Source organism: Mangifera indica, chromosome 13 (assembly GCF_011075055.1).
Source record: "Mangifera indica cultivar Alphonso chromosome 13, CATAS_Mindica_2.1, whole genome shotgun sequence".
Taxonomy (NCBI): Eukaryota; Viridiplantae; Streptophyta; class Magnoliopsida; order Sapindales; family Anacardiaceae; genus Mangifera; species Mangifera indica.
The window spans coordinates 1,819,865-1,846,388 of NC_058149.1; the positions used below are offsets into that span (position 1 = coordinate 1,819,865).

Consider the following 26,524-nt stretch of genomic DNA (forward strand, 5'->3'; position numbering starts at 1 on the left):
AAACAATCACATTCCTATGGGTAAGGTGACTATATTCTATAAATCAATTATAAAATTTATATGTCTATCAATCTTTGTTCAATATATATATTGTTATACTTTATGACTTAGGATGTTGTGTCCATTCATAAGATATCAATATGAAAATCTAATACTCAGAATGAGACATCCGTAGAAATCTGTATCAAAGAATAAGAAACCAAATATTTAATACTTTTTTTTTTATGTATAAAACAAAGGTTTAACATACATGCATATATGGTTTTTAAAACTAGAACTAAAACTTTATACCATAGTGTGCATGTACAAGTCCATCAAACTCTTTTAATCAAAAGTTAAAATTCATTTATATACATTTATGCTTTTATGTCCAATCCAATTATTTATAAAGAACTTCTAATGGAAAATAACTTTAAAACAGGTGCAATAATTCATACTCTCAACCACTAAGATATGTAGATCTTGAGATAAATACATGCATAAAAAAGAAATCAAATTGATAGCCAAAACTTGAACAAGCCATATGATTCAATTTCATAAAATTATATGATATCAACATCATATATATGTATGTCATATACGATTAATCTTATAATGCAAAATAGATGACAAGAAAACTATGACTTAAATACTAAACAACATGGCAAAAGTGAGGCTCCAATATCACTATTGAAAGCAATATTGCTACTTATCTATTTGTTGAATATGCATCATATGAATAATGAAAACATACTCGATATTCCAACTATTGTTATTCAAGTAAAACAATAAAACACAAACTCACACATTTCCTTTGAGTGTTTTCTAGCCTATGCTATTGAAGTACAAACCCTTTTTTTTTTACTGGTTAGACTATGGATCTTTCATCTGTAGGTATATTAATAAAAAAAAATGTTTTCCACCATCAATAAAACATAATTATGTGTTAGACCTTTAGGTGTTTTGATTATCTCAAAACTAAGTTTAAAGTTGATAATTAATATTTATTGAGCTAATAAAGTCCATGATATAAAATTCCTATGACTGAAAGATGAGTGAAATATAAATGTTTAATTTTTCAGGTTAGGGATGCCAGTTTTAGATGAGATGCTAGTTCTTGTGCTCGTCCCATATTGTCCCTAGAAGATTGGAGCTCTTGGGAATTTTTACAAAATGAATAGAGATGACTATCCTAAATTAAGGGATTCTTGTCCCATATTAGAAGACGACCATAGGATGTATGTTCCTTCTTCGATGCATTCATATGCAAAAATGGGATGGTCAACAAAGTCAATATATTGGGACACCCGTCCTCATGGTAGTCCCTTGCCTATCATTTCATGTTTGATGCTCTCTGAAATTTTAAGGAGCAAAGCTGGATGCCCATCCTGGAAAACGGGTTGCCCATCTTTCAAGTGATGCATTTCAAAAATTCGACCATTGGATGATTATTTCGGATCTGCCAAAGTAGCGATATGTAAGAGGACGCCTGTCTATTCGTGTTTTCAATGCTAAAATGTCAATTTTACAAGTCAACGACTAGTAAAATCATTCCCATTGATCTTTCAAGTCTCAAGGCTATATGAACAAATTGGATTAAAGTCAAAAGGGTTAGAGAATATATCCAAAACATTCAAGAATCATTATCTTAATCTCTAAACTCTTAATCTCCCTCTAGAAAACAAAAACTCATATCTTTAAGAGAAACACTTGTACAAATTAGTAAAATTACCCTATTAGAGACATATTCTACTTGTAAATCTTCTTTCTAATTACGCTTGGGTGAAATCTTGTATCACTATTGTAAAAGGGTGCAATCTCGGTTCAGCTAGTGTAATTTGGATGTAATTCGAATGAAAACTTCAAATTGGTTGCTTGAAGAAGTGGACGTAGGAGGTTTAGAACAAAAAACTCTGAACCACTCTAAAAATTCTAAGTATTCTCTAAACTCTACTCTTTTATATTATGCTTTGGTTGATTATTTGATTGTTGTTTGTGGAAATTTGATTAAAAATTTCATTTAATAATTTTGTGATTAATTTTTTAATAATTTTATTGACTTCCCTCTAGGATTAATTTGCATTAGAGGTTTTTCATGGTGTATTAAATCTTAATTAACTATCAGTTATAAAGAATAAATGTAAAAGCCATCAAAATCGACTTACAAAAAATTAACATAATGCCTAAAAAGTAGGTCATCTTTAAGTATCAAAAAAGAGTTACAAAAAATTAACATAATACCTAATAAGTAAGCCATCTTTAACTTTTAAAAGAGAGTTATAAAAAATTAATATAATGTTTAATAAGTAGATAATCTTTAAGTCTCAAAAAGAGAGTTATAAAAATTAACATAATATTTAATAAGTAGACCATTTTAAATTTCAAATGAGAGTTATCGATAATTACCCAAATGCTTAACAAGTAGACCATTTTTAAGTTTCAAAAGATAGACATGTACAAGTAGTTATAGATATTGGTTGAGTGGACAGATAATATTCATTTATGTGTTAGTTTCAACTTGTAATTGAAAATTGGTTTATTATTTTGTGAATTATGTTTGTTGGAATTGATCCAATAAATGTTGATTATGTTAGTTTAGTCCAACTATGTAAAAATTATTGCGTCCACTTTATATTTCTATTTTTTCGTTTTACTTCCACTATGATTGTTGATTGTATGTGAAGACTGGTTAATATCATAACACAATTTAAGCTAAGTACAAACTTAATAAACTAAACTTGTCTTCACATGTGGTGAAAGTTTCAAAATGTTAAGATTGTATCTTAAATCTTTAACCTACATCGTTTGTTTATTAAAAGGAGGGGTAAAATAATAATTTTATTGTTTTTTTATTAAAATTTATAAAGTTTATTACTTTTCCCTCCCCTAAAGTTTTAAAAACTAATATTTCACCTTTACCTAAAGTTTTTAAACTTTAAAAAGTAACATTTTCACCCCCAAACCTAGAGTTTTCATATTTTTCAAACTTAATCGCGTCTCATAACTTTCACAACAACAGTTTCACCCACATTCTTCAACTTCATCTTCAGGCGTTGTCTCTGGCCTCCTCTTTCGCTTAGTACGACGGTTGTAGTGCGACGAAGAGACCACCCAGATGATGAAGGAAGACGTTTCGTCGTTCTTCATCACTCGTCGCATCGTCCAAACGTGACGACGAAGCATCGTCCTTCGTCTGTTCTTCCAGATTTGAAAGATGAAAGGTCATTCTTTATAGTCAGAGATGGAAGATTGGTGAAAAGCATCGACCATCGGTGGTGGCCAGAAGAGCAAACAAACTCTAGGGGTGAAATCTAAATTTTTCAAACTTTGAAAATGGGTTGAAAGTTAGTTTTTAAAACCTAAAGGGCAAAATGATTAAAATTTTAAATTTTTAAAGTTTATAGGTAAAATAATGATTTTAGCCTCGTCTTTAACTGAAAATTTGGACGATAGTTTATCCATAAGTGAGAGTTTGAGCTTTTCATCTTCCATAGGTGTGAGTTTGAATTTGGGCGAAAAATAGTCCTTTTCCTAATTGATTAACAAGGAATGTTCGATTGTATTGAATGCAATGTGATTGTCAGAACAATTCAAAAATCGAATTGGATTGGTTGGCCAAATCGGTTGAACCATTGATTGAAAGAAGAAATAAAAACTGTTCATTAAAAAACTAATTGGACTAAAGGCTTGTCACCGCTCCGCGGTTGAATCCAGTTCAATTACCGGTCCATGATAATTTTAGTTTAAAATTAAAATGAAAACAAGAAAAAAAAAAAAACTTTTATAATAAGGAAACGTCACGCATACAAAGCTGAAGGGTAACTCTTGTTAAAGCCTTTACAGCAGAACCAGAGAGCAGACTACTTCAGTTTTTCTCCCGCCACGCACGAACACAAGCCTCCGCCAAAATCCCAATTCTTCAATTTCAGCTCCACGTATCCCTTTAATATATTGACGGACTACTCGTAAAATTAATCTACCCACAAAATTTGATCATCAGTTCTGCCTCAAAACTGGCCGGGCTCTGAGCGTGCAGGACCTCCATATCGTATGTTATTCTGATTCCCTTTGTTGCTTCATTTTCTTATTCTTTTTAAGCTTCAATGGCGTTAAATTTTGTTAATTTTAAATTGGTTTTGTTTAATTTTTGTTAAAGTGTTGATAGATTTTGATGTTGCATTACTTTATTGAAACCAAACAAATGTTAAAGTTTCATTTTTGATATATGGGTAGTTTTATTTCTGTCACTTAAGGTTAAAAGTCATTGAATTTAATGGGAAAATGAAAAGAATATAAAGAGGTAGTAGAGTGGATTATGATAATTAGTTAGGGTTTGTTTTTATCTCTCATTGCTGTGAGAATTCAATAGTGTTTTTATTTACATGATGATTCATTTTTTGGGTTGAATGTAATTTGCTTTTTACGTAAATGAATTTATTACTTTGATTGTTATTAAAAGTGTTGATATTTTTCTATGTTGAATTAACTTTACTCCATTGTGCACCGAGTAAGTAGATGGGTGGATACATGGGCCTATATATTTTTGCTAGTTTGTCCCTTTTCATTCTAATATGGGAATTGGGTAGGAGTTAAAGGGATTTTTAAGAAGTTTGGAGTGGAACATAAGATTGTGAATTAGTGTTATTGGAAAAAGAGGTCAGAAAGATTGTGTAGAGGAAGATGGAAGATTATAGGACCGTACATTTTTATATACAGCTTGTTTAGGGAAATTGTAAATTGAAGAGAAGACTTCAACTTGTTTGTATGTATAGCCTTTTACACTTATCAGTGATTCTATTGATTGCTAAACATAAGGTAGTGAATCAGGGTTATTGGTGGAAGATTGCTTTGTGAATTTTTTATTGGATTTCATGGACAAAATGGAATGTTTTTTTCTTAGCCCTTAGGGTAGACCAAATAGTCATTGTAGTTTTTATTTATTAAGAGGAGTACTGGCCTCCGTGATTAGTACGACAAATGATTAAACTGAGGAAAACACAATTGCATGTGCCTTATATACCTTTCTGTGTAAACAGGCTTGAAATTAGTCAGAAACCTATATCTTGATTAGTTATTATACTTGAAGACAACCAAACCAAGCCTGATAATTTATGAATATGCATTGAATACATTGTAAAACAATTTCGAATATATCTTTGGCATTCCTTTTGTTGGGCTGCCTCCTGTTAGAAGCTTTCAGAATCTGGTTTCATCACAGCTGGAACTTTAATCGTAATTGGAGATATTCTCATGAATTTACCTGTTACTAGTTATACTTTTACATGGCAATGATTGCTTGTCATGATTAAACAGCAAGTATTAACATCTCAGGACCTGGATTGTCACTATATATGTTGGTCATAGATTGAGTGGATTCTCTGAAAGATGGCTGGCAGAGGACGTATTACAGCTTTTGAGGGGCATACCCAAGCACCTGGAATGTTGCAGCATGGTTCATTTCGTGGTTATCGAACGTTGGAGCCACCTCCTCCTGAGCTCTTAGAGGATAAAATTGCTGTTCAGGCAGCAGAAATTGAACAACTTGCTGTGGACAATCATAAATTGGCAGCTTCCCATGTTTCCTTGAGGCAGGAACTTGCTGCTGCTCAGGAGGAAATACCAAGACTCAAGGCACACATTAGAAGCATCGATGCTGAAAGTGATATTCAGATCAGAGTGTTACTGGGTAAAATAGCGAAAATGGAAGATATTATTAGGACAGGTGAGAGCGTGAAAAAAGACCTTCAACAAGCACACATTGAGGCACAGAACTTGGTTGGAGTCAGACAAGAGCTGACTGCCAAAATTCAACAGGCTTCACAGGAATTGCAGAAAGCTCGGCGTGATGTTAACAGTTTACCTGATTTATATGCTGAACTTGACAGATTGAGGCAAGAACATCAGAGTGTACGGTGAGTAATGCTAGTTCTTAAGTTTCTCTTTCAGTGTTTCCCATATTAGACAGTTAAACCTTTACTTGCGATTATTACAATAACCACTGCAAGCGTTATAACCTATACCTTTTATTATGCTAAAATGGGTATAATAAGGTGAAGATTGCATTATTGCAGTTTAAGGTTCCATTTCTACTTCTAGCATTCTGAAAATCTTTAGTTTCAAGCCTTATTGAGGCTAATTATATATTTTAGTGCATGAGGTGAGAAATACTGTTAGTCATAATAAGGGTTCCATTTCTCCCATTATTATGTTTGGAATATGAAACTGACTTTCAGTTGCTAGTGCCTTTGATGTAGTTTGAACAGAGAGATCGTAAAGCATGGTGTGATAATGAACTTATTTGTGTGGATTTACAACAATTTCATTTTCCGGGTTTGAGGAAAGTGAAAAACACACCCAAGGGTTTTGGATAGTAGCAAATGCATGAATTTTTTTTTTTAATTTTACTAAAAAGACTATAATAACCCCTTTATCTTTTTACATATTCTTCAATTTTTCAGTTGAGACCAAACCCTTAAACTTCTATGTTGAAGTCATACTATGGGTGATGATTATGTTCTCAAGTGTGCCAAGGATACGTTAAAATATCTTTGTTTCAGTTTCCATGGTTATTTTCTTCTTTTGGCAGGACTCAGCAATTTATCTGTTTGTTCTAACTTGATTCCATTTATTTGTTTTAATCTGTTGATCGGGTAAAAAGTGCTATGTTTGAATACGAGAAGGGTAGAAACATAGAGAAAGTGGAGCAATTAAAAGTGAAGGAGAAAGATTTAATTGGGATGGCAAGAGAGATGGAAAAGTTACAAGCTGAGGTGAAGAACTCTGAGAGGATAGTACATGGTAACTTTTCTTGTGCATATGCATGGTTTTATTGGTTGAAATTTCATTACTCTGATTCTTCCAGCTTGCTGTAATGCTTATACTGGTGTTTTTTTATGCAGCTCCAATCCCATACACTGCAGGTTACATGAATCGTTATCCTGCTTACCCTCCACCTATACAAGGTGGTGCCATCTATAATGGCTACAGACAACCTCCTGTGCATATGGGTGTTGTGCAAACAGTAGAGGGAACGACTCCACATGGAAGTAGTAAAGAGATGGCTGCTTCCGGCATGGTCAGGGTTGCTGATGTCCCCACAGCCGGTGGTGCAATGTGGGGAGGACTGTATGATCCATCTCCTGCTCGGAGGTGAAGTTGGACAAGCTGCAATTGTATGTGCAGACAATTTTATTCCTGTCCCAACATTGCTAGCATGCGTCAGAGGATGAAGTATTCAGTTTTATTGTTGTGAAAACTATAGTTACTCTGTCATGCTTGCAAAGAATTGTTCATTTATGTATACTCTCTTAGTTCTAGTTCAGTAGGTCATTGAAAGGAAGTTTTTCTTTCCTATTTAATCTGGAGCCAACTGCATGAGGAAACTGAAAATTGGGTGATAAAGTCTATAGCAATGTTTATGAACAGAGGCTTTACATAATTTAAAAAAATTTTCTTAGGCCCCCCTAGTTATTTCTGAAATGCTACATTTTGTCTCTTTTAAATGCAGAGTTGAGAGAATTTTGGTTCGGCTTAAACCCTCTTATCATGTCAGTATCGTGGTATATGAGCTTGTTTTGCTCTAGTTAAGCAGGTTTAATCCTGAGTTAGTTTTTATTTAGGTTTAGTTTGGTTACAATTCATCTTTACTCAGTCATAAAAATATTACACCTTGGTTTTTAACTGATTCTCTTGATTAAAAATCTTTTAGTTTGATTCGAATTCACTTTTATATAAACTTTTGCATTATAAATTTGAAAGATGATTATGATCGAACATCTATAATTTGACTAATTATTATATATGAATTTATATTGAAAATCTCACAAATCAAGCTCTCTTATATAGTCTTTAAACGGACCGAATTGGCTGCTTAAAGAATTATCGAGTCAATGTTTAGTCTAAGTTTGAAAACATTTATCAAGTCGACAAAAATGCAAGTGCTTTGATTAGTCTTTTATTAATCAAAGTAAAACCTAGCCCTTTACAAACAAAAATAAAAAACAGAAAAGAAAAGGAACACTATCCCAAAAAAGAAACAAAACAGAGCTTGCCTTCTAGTTCTAACTTTGCCTAGACGGCAAAACGCTCCAACATGGTGGCAATAAAGAGCAACAAATGAGAAACAATGAGCAATAAAGCAATTAAAACGAGGAAGAGGCCAAACTTCCACCACTTGCTTCTCAAGGTTGAGAGAAAACCGTCTTTGCAGGCTTGGCAACTGTAGCACAAAATGGTTCTGTCATTTCCCCAAATATCGCAATCTGAATAACATGGAGCTGATGAATCGTTCATGGTTGCTTCATTTTTCCTCCAAAACGTTGCGTTCACGAACTCCATCTGACAGACCGATGGTGGCTTGCAACATCCCGCCTGCAAAAATCACAAACATGTTTATTGTATGCACCTTTTAAGTATTGCAAATGTGTTTCACATTTGTCCCTGCAGCTCACTAGATGATATCCCATTGTTTATTTTATCGATGACATTGTTTACTTTTTTTTTTTATGTTATATTAATAGTTTTTAGGGGATATTATACACCAATTCAAATGAATTCATGTTAGATATTATGACTTTGATTTGAGCTTGAGTCAACTATAGACCCGATTAGGTTCGGATCGAATCCACCCATAACATTAGCATGAGGGTTAAACTGCTCTAGTTATCATCAATGAAACCGTAACCTGAGATGATTCATCTAGTTCAACCCCTGATCAATGTGGTTTGATGAGTGATGATTAGAACAAGTTTTAACTATAAATTAGATCAAATTTGTCATAGTTCTCAATTAGACCATCTAATTTTATCGGCATTTTAAAACACTCTATTAACCTAGAGATGGAACAATATTAATGAAAATGTAGGCAAAACTTTATTAGTGACACTGTTTACCCTTCTGGTAATATTATTCACTTTGTCAGTAACCCTCTGGTATTATGCATCAATTTGAATGAGCTTGAATTAGGTATTATGACTTTGATTCAAGTTTGAGTCGACCATAGACTCAATTACATTAAGGTCAAATCCAATCGTAACATCAACAGGAAGGTCAAACCAGTTTGATCATATGATTGAATCAAAACTTGACACGATTCTCCAGTTTAACCTTAAATCACTTTAGTTTGATACTAAATCGAGTTTTAAACATGAATTGTATTAAATTTGTCATCGATTTCCTGCTAGACCAGCCAATCCGTCCGGGCTTTAAAGGAACTAGAGATGAAACAATGCTACTGAAACTATAGGCAAAACGTTATCCTGCTGGCAACACAAAACTATAGAGGGAACAGTATGATAAAGTTTTTTACCTCGATGGAAGATAACTTGCTCATACTAAAATCATAAGATTTGGAGCTGATTGATCTTGAAAACAAATCATCACAAATTTTTGTCTCATAAATGCAGGTTTTGATATAATTCCAATTCAGAGGATCTGTAACCTTCGACCTCAACCATTTAGGTGAAGCAGGAATTCTTCTACTCTCCAAATCATAAGCCCCCACGAGAGCCAATCCAACGACAAGCATCACCAGCAGCGGCACCATAACCAGGAGGAAACCCGGCATCGGAAACCGCCGACTTAGCACCAAGGAGGCAATGCAAATGATGAACATGAAGATCAACGCAATGCCGATCCCAAACTGAAGCTGTGGCAGCCTCAAGAGGCTCTCGCAGTCAGATTCTCTCATGTAGAGAAGCCATATGACTGAGGCGAGAACTGGAAGCGACAGAATGAAAGACAGCATTGTCAATAACCCTGAAATGACTTTTGCTTTGACAAGTGCTGCTTTTGGGCCTCCTGGTGGCAGTGGTGCTTCTGCGGCTGCTGTTTTGTCTGCCATTTTTGTGGGTTGGGGAGGTGCTTCTGCGGCTGGTGCTGGTGGGGTGGATTTTTCTTCAGTAGTTGTTGTAGTTGCTAAAACTGTTTCAGCCATGCCAGTGTGGAGTAGACTGATTGGGGGTAATAAATGTTGATTTTCATATTTCATTTTTGCATGTAAGAAATATTTAATTTACCAAGTCAATTGTCTAAGTTTGTTTCAGAGAAATCCATGGCGATTCGAGAGATATTAGGGGAAAATTAGGAACAACTATTTTGACATTACCTTTCCAGGTTTCATTAAAGTGAAAACCCTAGGGTTTGGTGTTATAACGTGGTTTTCCTTCAATCTTGGAAATTCAACGTTGCAACCTCAAAGAAATGGCTATATCGCTCATAATATGCAGAGGTGCCCATGGTCGAATCTTGACATAAAGGGAGACATGCAGTGTAATACTGGCATAATAGTTGGTGGGTGAATTGTAAATTTTTAAAGATGTTAGGAGTGTTAAAAAATTTTTAGAGGGTTTTTTGAACTTTCAATAGAAATTTGGGGTGTACTTTAAATTTCAATATGTGCCTCAATAGTTTACATAAGAACAGTTATACCCTCAAATAATTGAACAAAGACACAAATTTTAAGGTTGGTTTGAGTTCTGACCTTTGTAGGGATTTAAGTGATGAATTTTAAATTGCTAATAATGTATTGATAATTTTAAGTGTAAATGACAATTCTGTAATTTCAATAAAAGGACAAAATAATCATTTATAAGGAAATCATACATAATTCATTAATGAAAATAGATGATTATGAAAATTTAAATTTTTAAAATTTAAAAAGGTGAGAATTTATCGTTTCATCATCCTTAAGTGGGAAATAATCATTTGGCCAATACTTAACTAATCAACTAGTTTGATCAAAATTTTTAGTAGTTTTACTAACTATGGCAATTGTTTGGTAAAAATCAGCAGGGTCAGAAAATTTAACAATAAAATTAAGTATACATATTTTTTAGTACATAAATAATATATTACATATGATTATATTATTTTGAATTAAAAATAAAATAATATTCAGTCATATAATAATATAATATTTGTATACCTAATTATATATTTGGAAGAATATAACATTACTCAAAATCTAAATATAATTTAGGGTAGAAAAATCAGTTTACCAAACTTTGGGGGAGCGGCCATACTTTGTAAATATTATTTTAATGTATAAATTCTTGAGTATGAACATATGTTAATAATATATTTGGAAATTTAGTTTTTTAGCCATGCTATCTGCACATGGTTTTTAGTATTGGTACTCAAATAATATATTATTATATAATTGAATGTTACTTTATTTTTAATTCAAAAATTTCTAATCACGATATATCATTCAGGTATATAATTAAGTAGTTGAAACCCGATATACATATATTTATTATTTTTTTCAAGAAAAATAAAAAGTAATTGGTATATCTAAGTAGATATTTTATTGTTCTTATGGGGCATTTGATTGGGAGTATATAAAGATTATTCTAATAATCTATATTTTATTATTTACATTACTATATTTGATTTATAAGTAATAAAAAATTTCGATAATTTTTTATTACCAATAGTATTGTGATAAGTAATATAAGGGGGTGTTTGGTTATGAGAGATTAAAAATTACTTGATAATTTATATTTTATTATTTATATTACTTTGTTTGGTTTATAGGTAATAAAAAATTCTGATAATGTTCTATTACCAATAGTGATGTGAGACCACCTCTAACTTATATATTAAAAGATTACTAAAGTAATCTTTATTTTATTATAATTATATTATTATTTATTAATTTTTTTGGGGGCACAAATAATCTTATTTTCAATTAATATAACAAATAACATAAAAAATATTTTAAAATTGTTATACCTAACGGTATTTAAATAAAATAATATAGTAGTATTCTTTTATTACCTCTAATCAAACACCTTAATTATTTATACTTACCCAGTTTTATCAAATTTTATTAAATATAGTAATAATTTATACCTAATAATTCTCAAGGTAATCTATTATCAAGGAAATATTCTTCAAACCAAACGCCTCATAAAGATAATCTTATTACCAATTTCACTTTAGATATTAAACTATTACTAATATAATTTTGATTTTATTATAATTATATTTTGATTTATTAATTTTTTAAGATAAAAATAACTTTATTTTCAATTAATATAAGAAGTAACATAAAAAATATTTTAAAATAATTATATATAAAAATATTTAAATAAAATAATATTTTTTAAAGGAAAAATAACTATTTCTTATCTAAGTTTTAGCTGAAATTTAAAATCACACCCGTAACAGTTGAAAAACCGAAACTCTCACTTATAACCCAACTTTTGTTAACTTTACTATTTATATTAAAAAGATAAAAAATTTGTTACTTTTTGTCAGAGTAAAATTGAGTTGAGTGATAAAGGTAGGCATGTGACAGAGTGAGAAGAGAGGTTAGTGAAACAACAACAGTATAAGTGAAATGGTGTGTATAGCCCAAATGCACCGTTTCAATAATGAAGAAAAATGAACAGTTTAGTGTTGAGACTTTCTTAGTCTCTTGAAGAAAAGTTCACGCAGAGTGTCTGTTTCCGCAAGACTTTAGTTGCTAGTTTCACGTGAAAGAGTATGGTTTTGGAGTTTCAACAAAGAGTTTTGAAGATAATTAGATATGGAGTTTGATCAACGGTGCTGATATAGTCCCACCAGGTTTTTAGAAACTAATATTTCACCATTGTCTAAAGTTTTCAAACTTTGAAAAGTAATATTTTCACCCCCAAACCTAGGATTTTCATATTTTTTAAACTCAGCCGCCCTTAGAACTTTCAAAAATAGTAGTTTCACCCCACTCTTCACCTTCAGTGTTTGGCATCCCCTTCGACATTGTCTCCAACCTTTTCCTTTTCCTTTTCCTAGGAAGACAATAGGTGATTTAGGGTAGAGATCTCTGTGTGACAAAGAGACGGATATCTCTTCGTCATATGATAGGATGAAGAGACAAAGATCTTTACCCTAAATCACCTACCATCACACTAAGAGAAACAGAAGGCTGGAGACAACACTGGAGATGACATTGGAGGGAATGTCGACCGTTGAAGGTAAATAGTGGGGGTGAAACTGCTATTTTTGAAAGTTCTGAGGGGTAGCTGAGTTTGAAAATTATGGAAACCCTAAGTTTGAGGGTGAAAATGTTACTTTTCTAAGTTTGAAAACTTTAAGCAAGCGTGAAATGTTAGTTTCTAAAATCTGAGGGGTAAAAATGTTATATCTTTTTAATATAAACAGTAAAATGATCATTTTACCTTTACTTCTAACAGAAAAAGTTAACAAAAATTGGCTCATGGGTGGAAGTTTGAGTTTTTCAACTGTTATGGGTATGATTTAAATTTCAGCTAAAGCTTGGGTGGGAAATAGTACTTTTCCCCTTTTTTTTATTATCTCTAATAAAATATAATAATTATTTATACCTACTGAATTTTATCAAATATAGTAATCATTTATACTTAGTAATGTTAAAAGGAATTTATCTTCAAGATAATATTTCAATTTTAATGATAAAATATTACTCAAACTAAACATACCTTTAGAGTTATAGTCAAGATCCAATACGCTAATTTAAGACTAAAACCAACTATACAATGGCAAAATGAATCCTACGTTATAGTTTTTCTTATTTTTATTTTCATTTTTATCTCTATCTTAACTTATCATTTTCATTTTTTAAAACACAATACAAAGGCTCACTCGTCATTTTTATTTTCTAATACGAATTACAAGAAAAATAGAGAACTTTATATATAAGGTCGAGCTAAGATAGTTTAAAATGAGTTGTAGTTATAATTTAAATTTGAGTTACGGCTGCACAAGTTTGAATCTAGTGACTCATCAAAAAATTTGTCAATAAATTCATCTTTTTTAGTAAATTTTTTCTTTTTTGACAATTATTTTTCTTTATCATCTTCGACAATCTTTTATTTTCTTTAATGTTTTTTTAACTATTTTATTGCTAATTTGAGTTATACTTTAAATATTCAAACGAAACTTGGGTCATTCTCTGTTTGAACTCAACCAGGTTAGAATCCATCTCTAAATTATTTATAGATAATTTAAAAAATTGAAAAACATTCAAATAGAAAAAAAAAATTTTAAGTGAAAAATCATAAGTATATAAACCATGTGACAAACACGTGAGCTGTTGGCTCATTTTAATTTTTACACGTGGCTCAGTCTAATATGCAATTGTACAAACCTAATATATAAACTTTGACAGAGAAGCACAAATTCATTTTGTTAAGGCTTTTCTTTTGTGCCATCTGCCGAGTCGCTATATAAAATTCAAAACCACAAGTTTTTCGTGTTCGTTGATCGGATCACTCATGGCGGACGAGGTAAACTTTCTGTTTGGTTCCCTAGAAACTGCAGGAAAGTAGATAAAATTTCGAGCGAACTCGTTTCTTTATCGGATTCAAAATTTATTTTTCACGCCGTCGTATTATTTTTTTTATCGCCATTAACTCGTTTCGCTAAATTGATTTCGTTATCATCTCAATCGCGGTTAATTGTTTTTTTGATTTTGCAAATTTTCGTCTATATATAGTTTCAGGTTAGTGTTCGTGTTAGGTCTGATAACGTTACCTGCCTCTCGTGGCCGTTGGATTGATAATTTTATGTTTACGCCAGTTTGTTAAAAGTCGTTTATGTTTGCAAGATTTTTAATTGGAAAAAAATAATTGTCTAGTAACATTACAGGGACTTTGCATTGCAGTAATTGTTTGCCATTTGTGTGTGGTGTAATTTTCTATCGGAATTGTGGTTTTGTTGTTTAGATTGAACTCAAAACAGCTCCTGCTGATTACCGTTTTCCAACTACTAATCAAACAAGACACTGCTTCACCCGCTACATTGAGTTTCATAGGTAAAGTTCATGAATTTTGTGCAGTTTTTGTTGTGATGGAAATGTTTTGTGTATATTGTGGGTTTTTCATGAGATTTGAATGCTTGTTGTAGATGCATTGCTGTGAAGGGTGAAGAATCAAATGAATGTGAAAGATTTGCCAAATACTATCGTTCGCTCTGCCCGGGTGAATGGGTGAGTTTGCTGAGCTTTGTATCCTAAGTTACTTGCAGTTCACTTAGTTGTAAGATGTAAATTGTTATCTTATAAGATGAACTTTGAGTATATTGGCTCACTCTTATGGAGTCCTGTTTTCTATTTCCTAATTTTGAGATATCAATTCCTTTTTATGGGACAAGGAAATTATACTAGTATTTTCAAGGGATTGGAGGAAACTGCTATATAATAATTATCAATTTATCATGTCAAACTTTTAGGGTGCTACTCTTTACTCCATCAATGCCTGACATTCATATATACATGAAGAAATATATCATCATATATTTGCATGTCCATTTAAATTTACAATACTGTAAATTCATTAATATACTCGATTGTACTCACACTGTTGTTTCTATGTTAGACTAGTTGTATCTGTGTCAAATTTTTGAGACTAATTCGTGAATATTCATATCATCAAATACTGGAAACAGTTTCTATATATGTAAAAATCGTCAAGGTTGAGATGGCGATGGGATAAAATATTATTTTTATTTAAGATCTAACCCATTGCTTTTCATTTTACATATTGATAATGGTGGTTTTCAATATCAAATTCTGTCATATAGAAGAATGTGCTTATGATAGGCATTATCTCATCTATGTTTATGGAGGTCAGCTGATACTTAGCAACAAATGTTTTGTTGAGTTGAAATTTGATTTTGAGAGTGTGATTAAATCACAGGATGCTTGCAAGATATGCTGGTTTCATTGTTCATGATCAAAACTGAAATTTCTTTCTTTGTTCAGTGGTTGTTGGCATCTGTATTTCTGCTGAAACAGTGAAGTAGTTGTTTTTGCATTCATTTGTTATCAGATGATTACTTTGTAAGAAAGGATCACTGTTTGTTAGATGGTCATTTGTATACCATAACCTTTTGTTGGATGTTTTCTAATTGCTTGGGTGGTAGTGATTTGCATAAATGATTGGAATAGACCATCATTTATTTCTTAATCTTTGTTTGTTTTTAAATTGCTGCAGATTGAAAGGTGGAATGAGCAAAGGGAGAATGGGACTTTCCCAGGTCCTCTTTAATCATTAGCAGCTTGGTTGACTCATCTGGGGTGTGGGAAGTTTATATTTCTCTCTTTATTTGCTTTTATGCTGTTTCATTTGCTGTCATTGAATCGTCCAAATCAATAAAGCACCATGGAGATTCTTTTGAGTTAATTGAATCTCAATTGTTGTGTATGGAAAGTTGCTAAAGAACTTTGGAAGCCTGACTTCTTTCTGATGTCCTTAATTTTATGATCCTGCACAGCAGTTTTCTTGTTTTATTATGCTCCAACCTGGGATATTGTTTTGTTATGCTTCAATTAGAATTGGTGTGATATCTTGTCTGTGTGTTTTATCGGCATGTATCCTCCCATTTATGTTTCTTATGCACCCCTTAGATGATGCTTTGAGACTGAATGAAGTAAATAGAAGACAAGATAAGGTCTTAGCCTGGATTTTAAGAAGTTGCATGAAGGAGGGGGAGAAGCTAGAGCTATCTACATAGGTTTGTCTTTAGATTGAATTAAAGTACGTGGGACTGTTGAGAACAAAGCAGTGTGGTTGAATTTCTGGTTGATATTTTAGTTAAACAAGTAGGACTCCGCAGACAGGACTTGGACTACATGTTAGAGGCTGTAAAAAGTGAAGAGGATTTAGATTGTAAGATATGAAGGGCGTCACCTGACCCTTACTTATATATCGGACTGACAGTTGACCCAAACCAAGGCCTATGTAAAATAACTGTCTCATAAAATATAAAAGAACTTTGGTTTTAACCATTCATAATATAATGAGTCAATTTTTAAAGTTTTAAAGTATCATGTGATAGTGGCGTTGGATAACTTATAAAAGGGCATTTTATATCCATTGAAATATTTTCCGTAGGCAATGGTTGCAAAATTATGTTTTTTCTTTTTCGTACCATGAGATATGAATAGTTGTTTTCATCTAATTGATTTATTAAGATTAGATAAATAATTGTTACTCTTTGGAAAAAATATGTGCTTATTAACATATATTTGGATATTTTGATTGATTGTTTTTTTTTTTTCTGCAAAATCAGCCAATTATTCTAATATCATTTTTTAAAAATTTATTATAATTTGATAATAAACTGAATAGGTCGGTTGGATCGGTCAAACTGTAAATTAGTGGATAACCAATTTAATCATCAGTTTAATTTTAAAAATATTGATTGATTTCATTCTCCTTTGAGAGACCTTTGGATCTCAAGCAATTATTTGTACATATTTTAAATAATTTTGTAACTTTCAGTTATATCCTAATTTTCATTTATAATAATTTTGTAAATATTAGAGAGATATATTTCTTTGTAAAGTTCTTGCTGTTTCTACTTAAAATACTTATCCACAACTTAAATGGATGAATGTAATTAGTTGTTTATCATGACTCGTTTAATAATGTACATACAAATTGAGATATGGAAGAGTTTTACCTTTCATATATATATATATATATATATATATATATATATATATATATATATATATATATTTATATATAAATTGATTGTTGATGAATGCCCATGTGGTGTAATGTGAAGTGGTCCACACATTACACGTTCTGAAACTGACAGCAAGGCATGTTTTGACTTGTCTCGTTGATATTTTTTATATTTGTCAAAAAAGTAATTATCTTATGGGAAATTTTAAAAAATAGCCAAAATGCCCTCCCATTAAGCCAAAATGCCCAAAATCACTATTTCCAAGCCAAAATGCCCAAAATCACTGTTTCAAAAAAAAAATGCCTATGACTTTTTTTAAATACCGAAATTACCCTTTCCCTCATATTTATATAACTCTCCCACTCACTTTAGGGGTTTTAATGGAATTTTAGATAAATATGGGGGGTTTTAAGATATTTTACACTATAAAAGATTTTGATATTTATTTATTTATTTAAAACTTTTTTCTAAAATGACAAAATTACCCCTCCCTTCATTTATATAACTCTTCTCACTCATTATAGGGTTACATGTCATTTAGGATAAATATGGGGGGTTTTTGGATATTTTACATTGTAAAGGCATTTTCATATTTATTAATATATTTTATTACTTTTTCTAAAATGTCAAAAATACCCTTCCCCTCATCTATATAAACTCTCCTCACTCATTTTATTTCCACACACTTCTCATATCATTCAAACATTCACTCTCATTTTCATTTTTTTTCAACATCAATTAGTAGGGATTCGTTCGGACGAAGAAAGTTCGTATTTTTGAATTCGATTCGAAAAAATACTATTAATCAAAAAAAGGTATTTATGTCAATCTTATCCTAAAACTTCATTTTATTTGTTAAGTATAGTTTTTATGTCGTAATATGGGGGTTAAATGTAATATTTGACAAGTATTGGGGGTTAAATATAATTTAGGATAAATATGAGGGGTTTTTGGATATTTTACATTGTAAAGGCATTTTCATATTTATTTATCTATTTCATTACTTTTTCTAAAATGTCAAAAATACCCTTCCCTTCATCTATATAAACCCTCCTCACTCATTTTATTTCTACACACTTCTCATATCACTCAAACACTTACTCTCACTTTCATTTTTTTTGTTAACATCAATTAGTAGGGATTCGTTCGGATGAAGGAAGTTCGTATTTTTGAATTCGACTCGAAAAAATACTATTTATCAAAAAAAGGTATTTATGTCAATCTTACCCTAAAACTTCATTTTATTTGTTAAGTATAGTTTTTATGTCGTAATATGGGGGTTAATGCAATATTTGACAAGTATTGGAGGTTAAATGTAATTTAGGATAAATATGAGGGGTTTTTGGATATTTTACATTGTAAAGGCATTTTCATATTTATTTATATATTTCATTACTTTTTCTAAAATGTCAAAAATACCCTTCCCCTCATCTATATAAATCCTCCTCACTCATTTTATTTCCACACACTTCTCATATCACTCAAACACTCACTCTCACTTTCATTTTTTTTGTTAACATCAATTAGTAGGGATTCGTTCGGACGAAGAAAGTTCGTATTTTTGAATTCGACTCGAAAAAATACTATTCATCAAAAAAAGGTATTTATGTCAGTCTTACCCTAAAACTTCATTTTATTTGTTAAGTAAAGTTTTTATGTCGTAATTAGGGGGTTAAATGTAATATTTGACAAGTATAGGGGGTTAAATATAATTTAAGATAAATATAGGGGGTTTTTGGATATTTTATATTGTTATGGGGGTTTTAGATATTTTACAATATATACAGGATTTATATAACATGTTAAAAATATATAGGGATTGCTTTGATACAAGACGACATACAAGGGTGTCAAATGAAATGTTATTAAAATTAGGGCGTATTTTCATGTTAAACATTGTAGGCGCATTATAATTAAAATTATAGGTTTTTTCGAGTTTCACCGCTTTAGGATATATCAATGCACATTTTTCTTATTTCTGAAGAATTTTTCGATTGTTGTCATTCTATGGTATTTCAACTTTTAGGATTCAAATTTCAGTTTTGTTTTTTTGAATTTCACCGTTTTAGCATATATCAACTCGTATTTTTCAGATTTTTTTAGAATTGTTCGATTATTACCATTATAGGGTATTTCAATTTTTAGAATTCGAATTTAAGCTCAGTTTTTTTTTTAATTTATCGTTTTAGGATATATCCACTAGCATTTTTCAGATTTCTGCAGAAATTATTTATTATTGACATTTTAAAGTAATTCAAAGTATAAAATTTGAATATCTATTTCAAAGTATAGATATTATAAAAACGTTTTAAATAAAACGTTACAAACAGATAGATGCATTTTGATATAAGATAACATACGAAAGTGTTATATAAATTGTTAAATAATTATAGGGGGGTAAATAACATATTAGAAAAATATGAGGAGTTTTTTTTTTAATTATTAATAATTGTACGGCTGATTTACATAGTTATTATTGATTTTTTTTTATACCTGAATAATTATCTTCAAAAACTTGTCATTGCAGGATTGATATTTAAAATGGAGGGTTATGCATCGGTTTGTTACCAGGGAGAATGGATTCAAGGTCGCAACAACACAATGAAATATGTTGGAGGAGCCAAACAATTGATTAAAATCCCTTATGGAACAACATTCGAGGGATTTATTGAGCTTTTGACGGAGTATTGCAGTATTGATCCAATGAAAAACTACATTCAAGTATCAATGAAGCCAAGAAAAATTGAGCTCGACTGTCCCATCCAGATCCAAAATGATGAAGATGTGCAAGGTCTTCTTGAGATGTCCCAGTACTTTCAGGAATGTATTCCTGTTTTTGTTATATGTATCCCAATTGAAGGGGTGCGAACCAGTGGACCCTTCCGGACGATTCGACCACGTGCAGTACGAACCAACTGCATGTTACAAAAAACTATTAATTCATTATTTCATTCAACAAAAAACATACACATTATTCGATTTATGTTACCTTCTGTACGTATGCGGGAGGAGGTTTAACCGGAGAATCCTGAATCACGGTCAAGTCAATATCGCGTGCTCCGTCGACAGACTGCATAATTATATATTCAAATATCTTAGTGACATATATTTAACAATTATATTTATTTAGTAATTATAATTGACAAACCTCAATGTGAACGGTCTCATAAACATCCTCTTGGACGTCCTCCTCCTGTGAACTAATACCCACAAGCTTTTTGGTCGAGCTCGGGATATCAGCAAGTAACCAGAGTCGCTCATCCTGAAAAAGAGACAAAACATCATTTAAAAAAATATATAATATTAAAGACAAATTGAGTCATCTGGATATTTTTTAAATCCCCATAACCTGAACTTCCGGGGAAGGTGTCCGGAGATAACCCTCGATCGATGATATGTCAATGTCGAGTCCCTATATATATGAAAAGGAAAAAATGGTTAATGATATTTAATATAAAATATCATATGAACAATAATTTTCATACCTCCAGTGGATGATCTAAAACGATAGGAGATCGGATCGGTGAAGTCACCGAAGGGTCAAGCGGTGCCCCATCCTGTCGATGACCCTAAGATAATAGTAATATTAAAACTATTCAGTGACATTTTATATATAACGATATTGTAATATAATAACAACATTGGACATTAAATATAAATTTGAAATTATATTCGTACCTCATGTGACTGATGGGATGGTATTGCGGTATCAATGGGGGAGGTCATCCCAATAACGTCATCCCTCTCCTGTACGAATGGTTCGAATAGTTGTCAGAATAATAACACTAAACGCATTTTATATAAGTAATAAATTAGAAGTAATTTTATAACCTCAACGACGGGGGCTGAATATGTACGCGTGACGATGTCCTCCAAATGAGTCATACGATCCTCTAATCGAGTCATCTGGGAATAGATATCGTCACATAATCGAGTCATCTGCGAAGAGATATCGTCACGAAAACTCGATATCTCACGTAAAATCGTAGCACCCCAGTGCGCTAATGTAGTATCTGATGTAGAAATACTGGGTGCTACAAATGGGGGACACTGCTCGGTGGCGTGATAGGTAGTGCGGTCCTCCACACCAGGATGCTCGTCCACGTTAGGGTGCTCCTCCATTCTAGGATGGTCTGTCGTCCGTGGGCTCTGAACAACAGGGGAACATACATGCTGCTCGATAACAGGAGGCTGAATAGGCTCCTCACGTGTCTCAGAAGTCTCTACGGGTACATCTGAATGTCTCGAGGATGGAAGAGCCACGTCTGCAGTCGCGGTCGGGGCCGAAGAAGATGAGGAGGAATCAACATCCGATAAACCGGTGTACTCACGAATCTCAGCATACCACGGTAAACCCTCCTCGATGACTGATGGACGAAGAGGGAATGTGACATCCTCCTAATGATGAAGATATATAAGTCAAAATAATTGTAATATATAATGAATTAATCGACTTATTAATTTACTAGTACATACCGGATCACTAGTGAAAATACGACCGATATGAGTCCAAACAGGGACGTCTCGCGTACGCCACCTCAACATCCGTGGGGACACATAGAGATCGACAAGGTCAATCCACTCGTGTAACGTCTCTAGAGTCTCATATATCCAATACTGCAATATAATCATTTACGATGTAAATAAATCAATTTATATTTTTGCCAATTAATATATATAAATAATAATATAAAACTTACCTGAAATGCGAAAGGAAATCCGTAAAGGTCGTATTTACGGATTTCCTGCATCCGTCCGGAACAGACTCTCTCACTCGCCTGTGACATAGAATCGTATGTCATCTGCCATACAGCGACGCCCCACGGGTAAGAATTAAACCCGTCCAAATGATCAACTAACTGTAAGTACTCCGTGGACACCTTCTTTCGTCGATCATTGCCCAACAAAACCATGTGTAGAATATACAACAAGGCGAGCTTGACAGCGTCAACATCGTCATCCCCCCATGGCCTCGACAAGAAAACACGCTCGATGTCGTGATACTGCACCTTCGGACAACCGCGAAAGTACGTAGATCTGATCCTATGTCCGGAGGAGCGAGGAATATATGAAGAAACATTGGTCCGACGGCTAAACGAAAGCCCTGTCACCAACGCAAACTCGAACGGACTAAACCTCACATCAACCCCGCTAACCCTAAACCAAAACTCGTCTCTGGCAAATGGTGGATGTAACTGTCGGAGTAAAAATGCATGAACCAATATCCCGCAGAATTTGGTTTCGGGTAAACGAAGGAAGGACTCGAAACACGTCCTCTCAAATAGTCGCAGCTGCCGAGGGGTCAATGTAGAAGAAATCCGGGATAATGCCGTACGCTGTGCACGAGATATCGCATCTGCCCGGAAGTGTCTGGACTCGTCGGGAATGCGCAGCTCGCTCTCAATCCGTCTTCTTTTGCGAGAAATATCCTGTAACAATCACGTAAAATTTGTTAGATATTCATAAAAATAAATATGTAAACAAATGTATTAGTGAAAATAACATATAAAGATGAGAAATACCAAATAATTAAAAAGGAAATGACAAAACTTAACAAATAAGAACAGAAATTCGAGTTCTATACGTTCAACTTCTGTAGAATGTTAACAATCGAAAAAGTTATCCTTAAATGATGGAAAATAGAAAAAATGAAACTGAAATTCATACTTTATAGGTTGAAATACCTTGAAGTGACGATAATCAGAAAATTGTTCGAAAATTTTGAAAATACGAATCGCTATATCCTAAAATGGTCAAATTTGAAAAACGGATGTGAAATTCAAATTCTATACGTTGAAGTACCTTAAAGTGATGATAATAAAAAATTCATTAAGAGATCGTGAAAATACGAATCGATATATCCTAAAATGGTTAAATTCGAAAAAACAGAAATGAAATTCGAATTCTATACGTTGAAATACCTTAAAGTGACGATACTCAGAAAATCATTCGGATATCGTGAAAATACGAATCAATATAACCTAAAATGGTGAAATCCAAAAAAACGGAACTGAAATTCGAATTCTATACGTTGAAATACCTTAAAGTGATGATAATTGAAAAATCGTTCGGAGATCATGAAAATACGACTCGATATATCCTGAAATGGTGAAATTTGAAAAAACGGAGTTGCAATTCGAATTCCATACGTTAAAATACCTTAAAGTGACGATACTCAGAAAATCATTCGGAAATCGTGAAAATACGAATCGATATATCCTAAAATGGTGAATTTCGAAAAAACGGAACTGAAATTCGAATTCTAAACGTTGAAATACCTTAAAGTGACGATAATTGAAAAATCGTTCGGAGATCATGAAAATACGATTCGATATATCCTGAAATGATGAAATTTGAAAAAACGGAGTTGCAATTTGAATTCGATACGTTAAAATACCTCAAAGTGACGATACTCGGAAATTCATTCGAAAATCGTGAAAATACGAATCGATATATCCTAAAATGGTTAAATTCGAAAAAACGTAAATGAAATTCGAATTCTATACGTTGAAATACCTTAAAGTGACGATACTCAGAAAATCATTCAGATATCGTGAAAATATGAATCGATATAACCTAAAATGGTGAAATCCGAAAAAACGGAACTGAAATTCGAATTCTATACGTTGAAATACCTTAAAGTGACGATAATTGAAAAATCGTTCGGAGATCATGAAAATACGATTCGATATATCCTGAAATTGTGAAATTTGAAAAATGGAGTTGTAATTCGAATTCGATACGTTGAAATACCTTAAAGTAACGATACTCAGAAAATTATTCGAAAATCGTGAAAATACGAATCGATATAACCTAAAATGGTGAAATCTGAAAAAACGAAACTGAAATTCGAATTCTATACGTTGAAATACTTTAAAGTGACGATACTCGGAAAATCATTCGGAAATCATGAAAATACGAATCGATATATCCTAAAATGGTGAATTTCGAAAAAACGGAACTGAAATTCGAATTCTAAACGTTGAATACCTTAAAGTAACGATATTTGAAAAATCGTTCAGAGATCATGAAAATACGATTCGATATATCCTGAAATGGTGAAATTCGAAAAAACGTAGTTACAATTCGAATTCGATACGTTGAAATACCTCAAAGTGACGATACTCGGAAATTCATTCGGAAATCGTGAAAATACGAATCGATATAACCTAAAATGGTGAAATCCGAAAAAACAGAACTGAAATTCGAATTCGAAAAAACGAAACTGAAATAACGTCGTTACATCGTAAGTTGTGTCAAAAAACACCAAAATTTGAAAACTCGAATTTGAAATTTGAAAAATACATATAGGAAAACCTAAAACAGAAAAAACGGATATAAAATTCGAAAACTATACGATCAGAAACCGTGGATAAGAAAAATCTCAATTTAACCCCTAATGAAAATTCTTTAATTTAAAAGGTCCAATGTTATATCAAAAATTTCCATAAAACCCCCTTTGTTGTAATGAATCTCATCCAGCTCTCCAAGATTTTAAAAAACCCAATTTACCCCCCAACTAAGTTTGAAAAGGACGCTGCCGTGGGAAATTTCGCTCTGCCGTGGGAAACTCCGTTCCCACGGCAGACTGCCGATCCAAGTTTCAGCCAATTTCGGCCAATTTTTGGTCGTTTTGACCTCCGATTTTTGCATAAATCAAATCTACACATTGTATAACATAAAACCCCTCAATCAATTCAACAAAAACAACCAAAAATCCAAACATTTTAAGCAATATTCAAAGCGTAAACCCTAGATTTTCAAACCCAAAATTCTCAATCAAATCTCAATTATATCAGCAATAAATTGATCCAAACAAGATTACGGGAGATATACTAACCTTCTTTGCCATTTGCGGTTGCCGGGAAGCTTCAAAATCGACGGAAATGACGGTTGCCGTGGGATTGACGTGGGAGGAGGAAACTTTTGCGTTTTTTCGTGGAAATGCAGAACCTGCCGTGGGAAAATTTTCTTTGTATATAAAGGGGGGCAGTTTCGTAATTGCGCTTTTCCCACGACAATGTGCGAAATTTCAAAAAAACCCGACGTGGGCTAAGGATTTTCCCGACACCCCAATGTTTTAAAAAAGCCAGTTTACCCCCCCACAACCCATTGTCCATTCAACTGCCGTGGGAGAATTCGTCCTGCCGTGGGAAATTCCGTTCCCACGGCAGACTGCCGATCCATTCGGCAGCCAATTTCGGCCAATTTTTGGTCGTTTCGACCTCCGATTTTCACAAAAATCAAATCTACACATTGTATAACATAAAACCCCTCAATCAATTCAACAAAAACAACCAAAAATCGAAACATTTTAAGCATTATTTTAACCGTAAACCCTAAAATTTCAAACCCAAAATTCTCAATCAAATCGCAATAATATTAGCAATAACTTGATCCAAAAACGATTACGGGAGATATAATAACCTTATTTGCCATTTTCAGTTGCCGGAATGAAAGAAAATCGACGGAAATGACGATCGCCGTGGGATTGCCGTGGGATGTGTTAAAAATTCGAATTTTCTCTCTCTTGTACAGTGAAAATTTGCTGTGTTTATATATGGGGGCATTTTCGTCATTTCACAAAACCTGGGCATTTTTGCTTAATCCTGAATTTTTTGGGCAATTTCGCTTAGACCCCTTTGATTTTGCCTAATTTTTAAAATTTCCCTTATCTTATCCTGAAAACTTTTCTTGTGTCATTTCAATGTGTACACATCCATATTTCCACATTTTTAATTGAAATTGAAAGTTATAATATTTGTGGGACTCATTCGTAATGGAGGACAGGTAAGACCCCACGAGATTATTTATGGGATTTTTTTTTTTAAGGTATAATAAAAGACAAAATTATCACTTTCAATAATTTCTATGTGAAACGAAAATAAGGTCAAGTTTTACATTAGGGTTATTAAATTAATTGTAGTAAACATTAAAGGTTTAAATAAAATTATCTAATTTTTTAAATTTAAGCAAAAATATCTTATTTACATGAAATAATCAAAATGCCATTATATATCAACAAAACAAAATTCATATCTCCACACATATTTTCCCTATTCACTGGTTCCAAAATCAGAGAATTCTTGAGGCTTTCACGAAGTAAAGG

At 32.5% G+C, this 26,524-nt stretch overlaps 3 protein-coding genes and 1 long non-coding RNA gene across 6 annotated transcripts; 2 read left to right on the forward strand and 2 right to left on the reverse strand.

The window, feature by feature from the left end:
* Positions 1-3,783: 3,783 nt before the first annotated feature.
* Positions 3,784-7,458, forward strand: LOC123193827 (protein FLX-like 4). Of its 3 annotated transcripts, none has more exons than XM_044606885.1 (4): positions 3,784-4,027; positions 5,293-5,891; positions 6,638-6,777; positions 6,879-7,458. In XM_044606885.1, exons 2-4 carry the CDS (start codon positions 5,365-5,367, stop codon positions 7,130-7,132), a joined length of 921 nt encoding a protein of 306 aa, XP_044462820.1. In that variant the 5' UTR covers positions 3,784-4,027; positions 5,293-5,364; the 3' UTR covers positions 7,133-7,458. The 3 variants fall into 3 exon arrangements, with proteins under 3 accessions (XP_044462820.1, XP_044462819.1, XP_044462818.1); XM_044606884.1 differs by having other exon boundaries at positions 5,344-5,891; XM_044606883.1 differs by having other exon boundaries at positions 3,785-4,027; positions 5,311-5,891.
* A 472-nt stretch (positions 7,459-7,930) lies between these two features.
* LOC123193817 (tetraspanin-15-like) lies at positions 7,931-9,837 on the reverse strand. Its single transcript, XM_044606870.1, has 2 exons — positions 9,287-9,837; positions 7,931-8,349 (listed from the first exon to the last, which is right to left on the reverse strand). Exons 1-2 carry the CDS (start codon positions 9,818-9,820, stop codon positions 8,050-8,052), a joined length of 834 nt encoding a protein of 277 aa, XP_044462805.1. The 5' UTR covers positions 9,821-9,837; the 3' UTR covers positions 7,931-8,049.
* A 4,232-nt stretch (positions 9,838-14,069) lies between these two features.
* LOC123194048 (cytochrome c oxidase subunit 6b-2) lies at positions 14,070-16,231 on the forward strand. The gene is made up of 4 exons (XM_044607169.1): positions 14,070-14,228; positions 14,667-14,755; positions 14,848-14,929; positions 15,936-16,231. The coding sequence occupies exons 1-4, from the start codon at positions 14,217-14,219 to the stop codon at positions 15,987-15,989; spliced, it is 237 nt and encodes a 78-aa protein (XP_044463104.1). The 5' UTR covers positions 14,070-14,216; the 3' UTR covers positions 15,990-16,231.
* A 4,173-nt stretch (positions 16,232-20,404) lies between these two features.
* LOC123194101 lies at positions 20,405-20,931 on the reverse strand. Its single transcript, XR_006497223.1, has 4 exons — positions 20,901-20,931; positions 20,765-20,827; positions 20,564-20,677; positions 20,405-20,485 (listed from the first exon to the last, which is right to left on the reverse strand). It is a non-coding gene; the product is annotated as an uncharacterized LOC123194101 (long non-coding RNA).
* Positions 20,932-26,524: the final 5,593 nt, after the last annotated feature.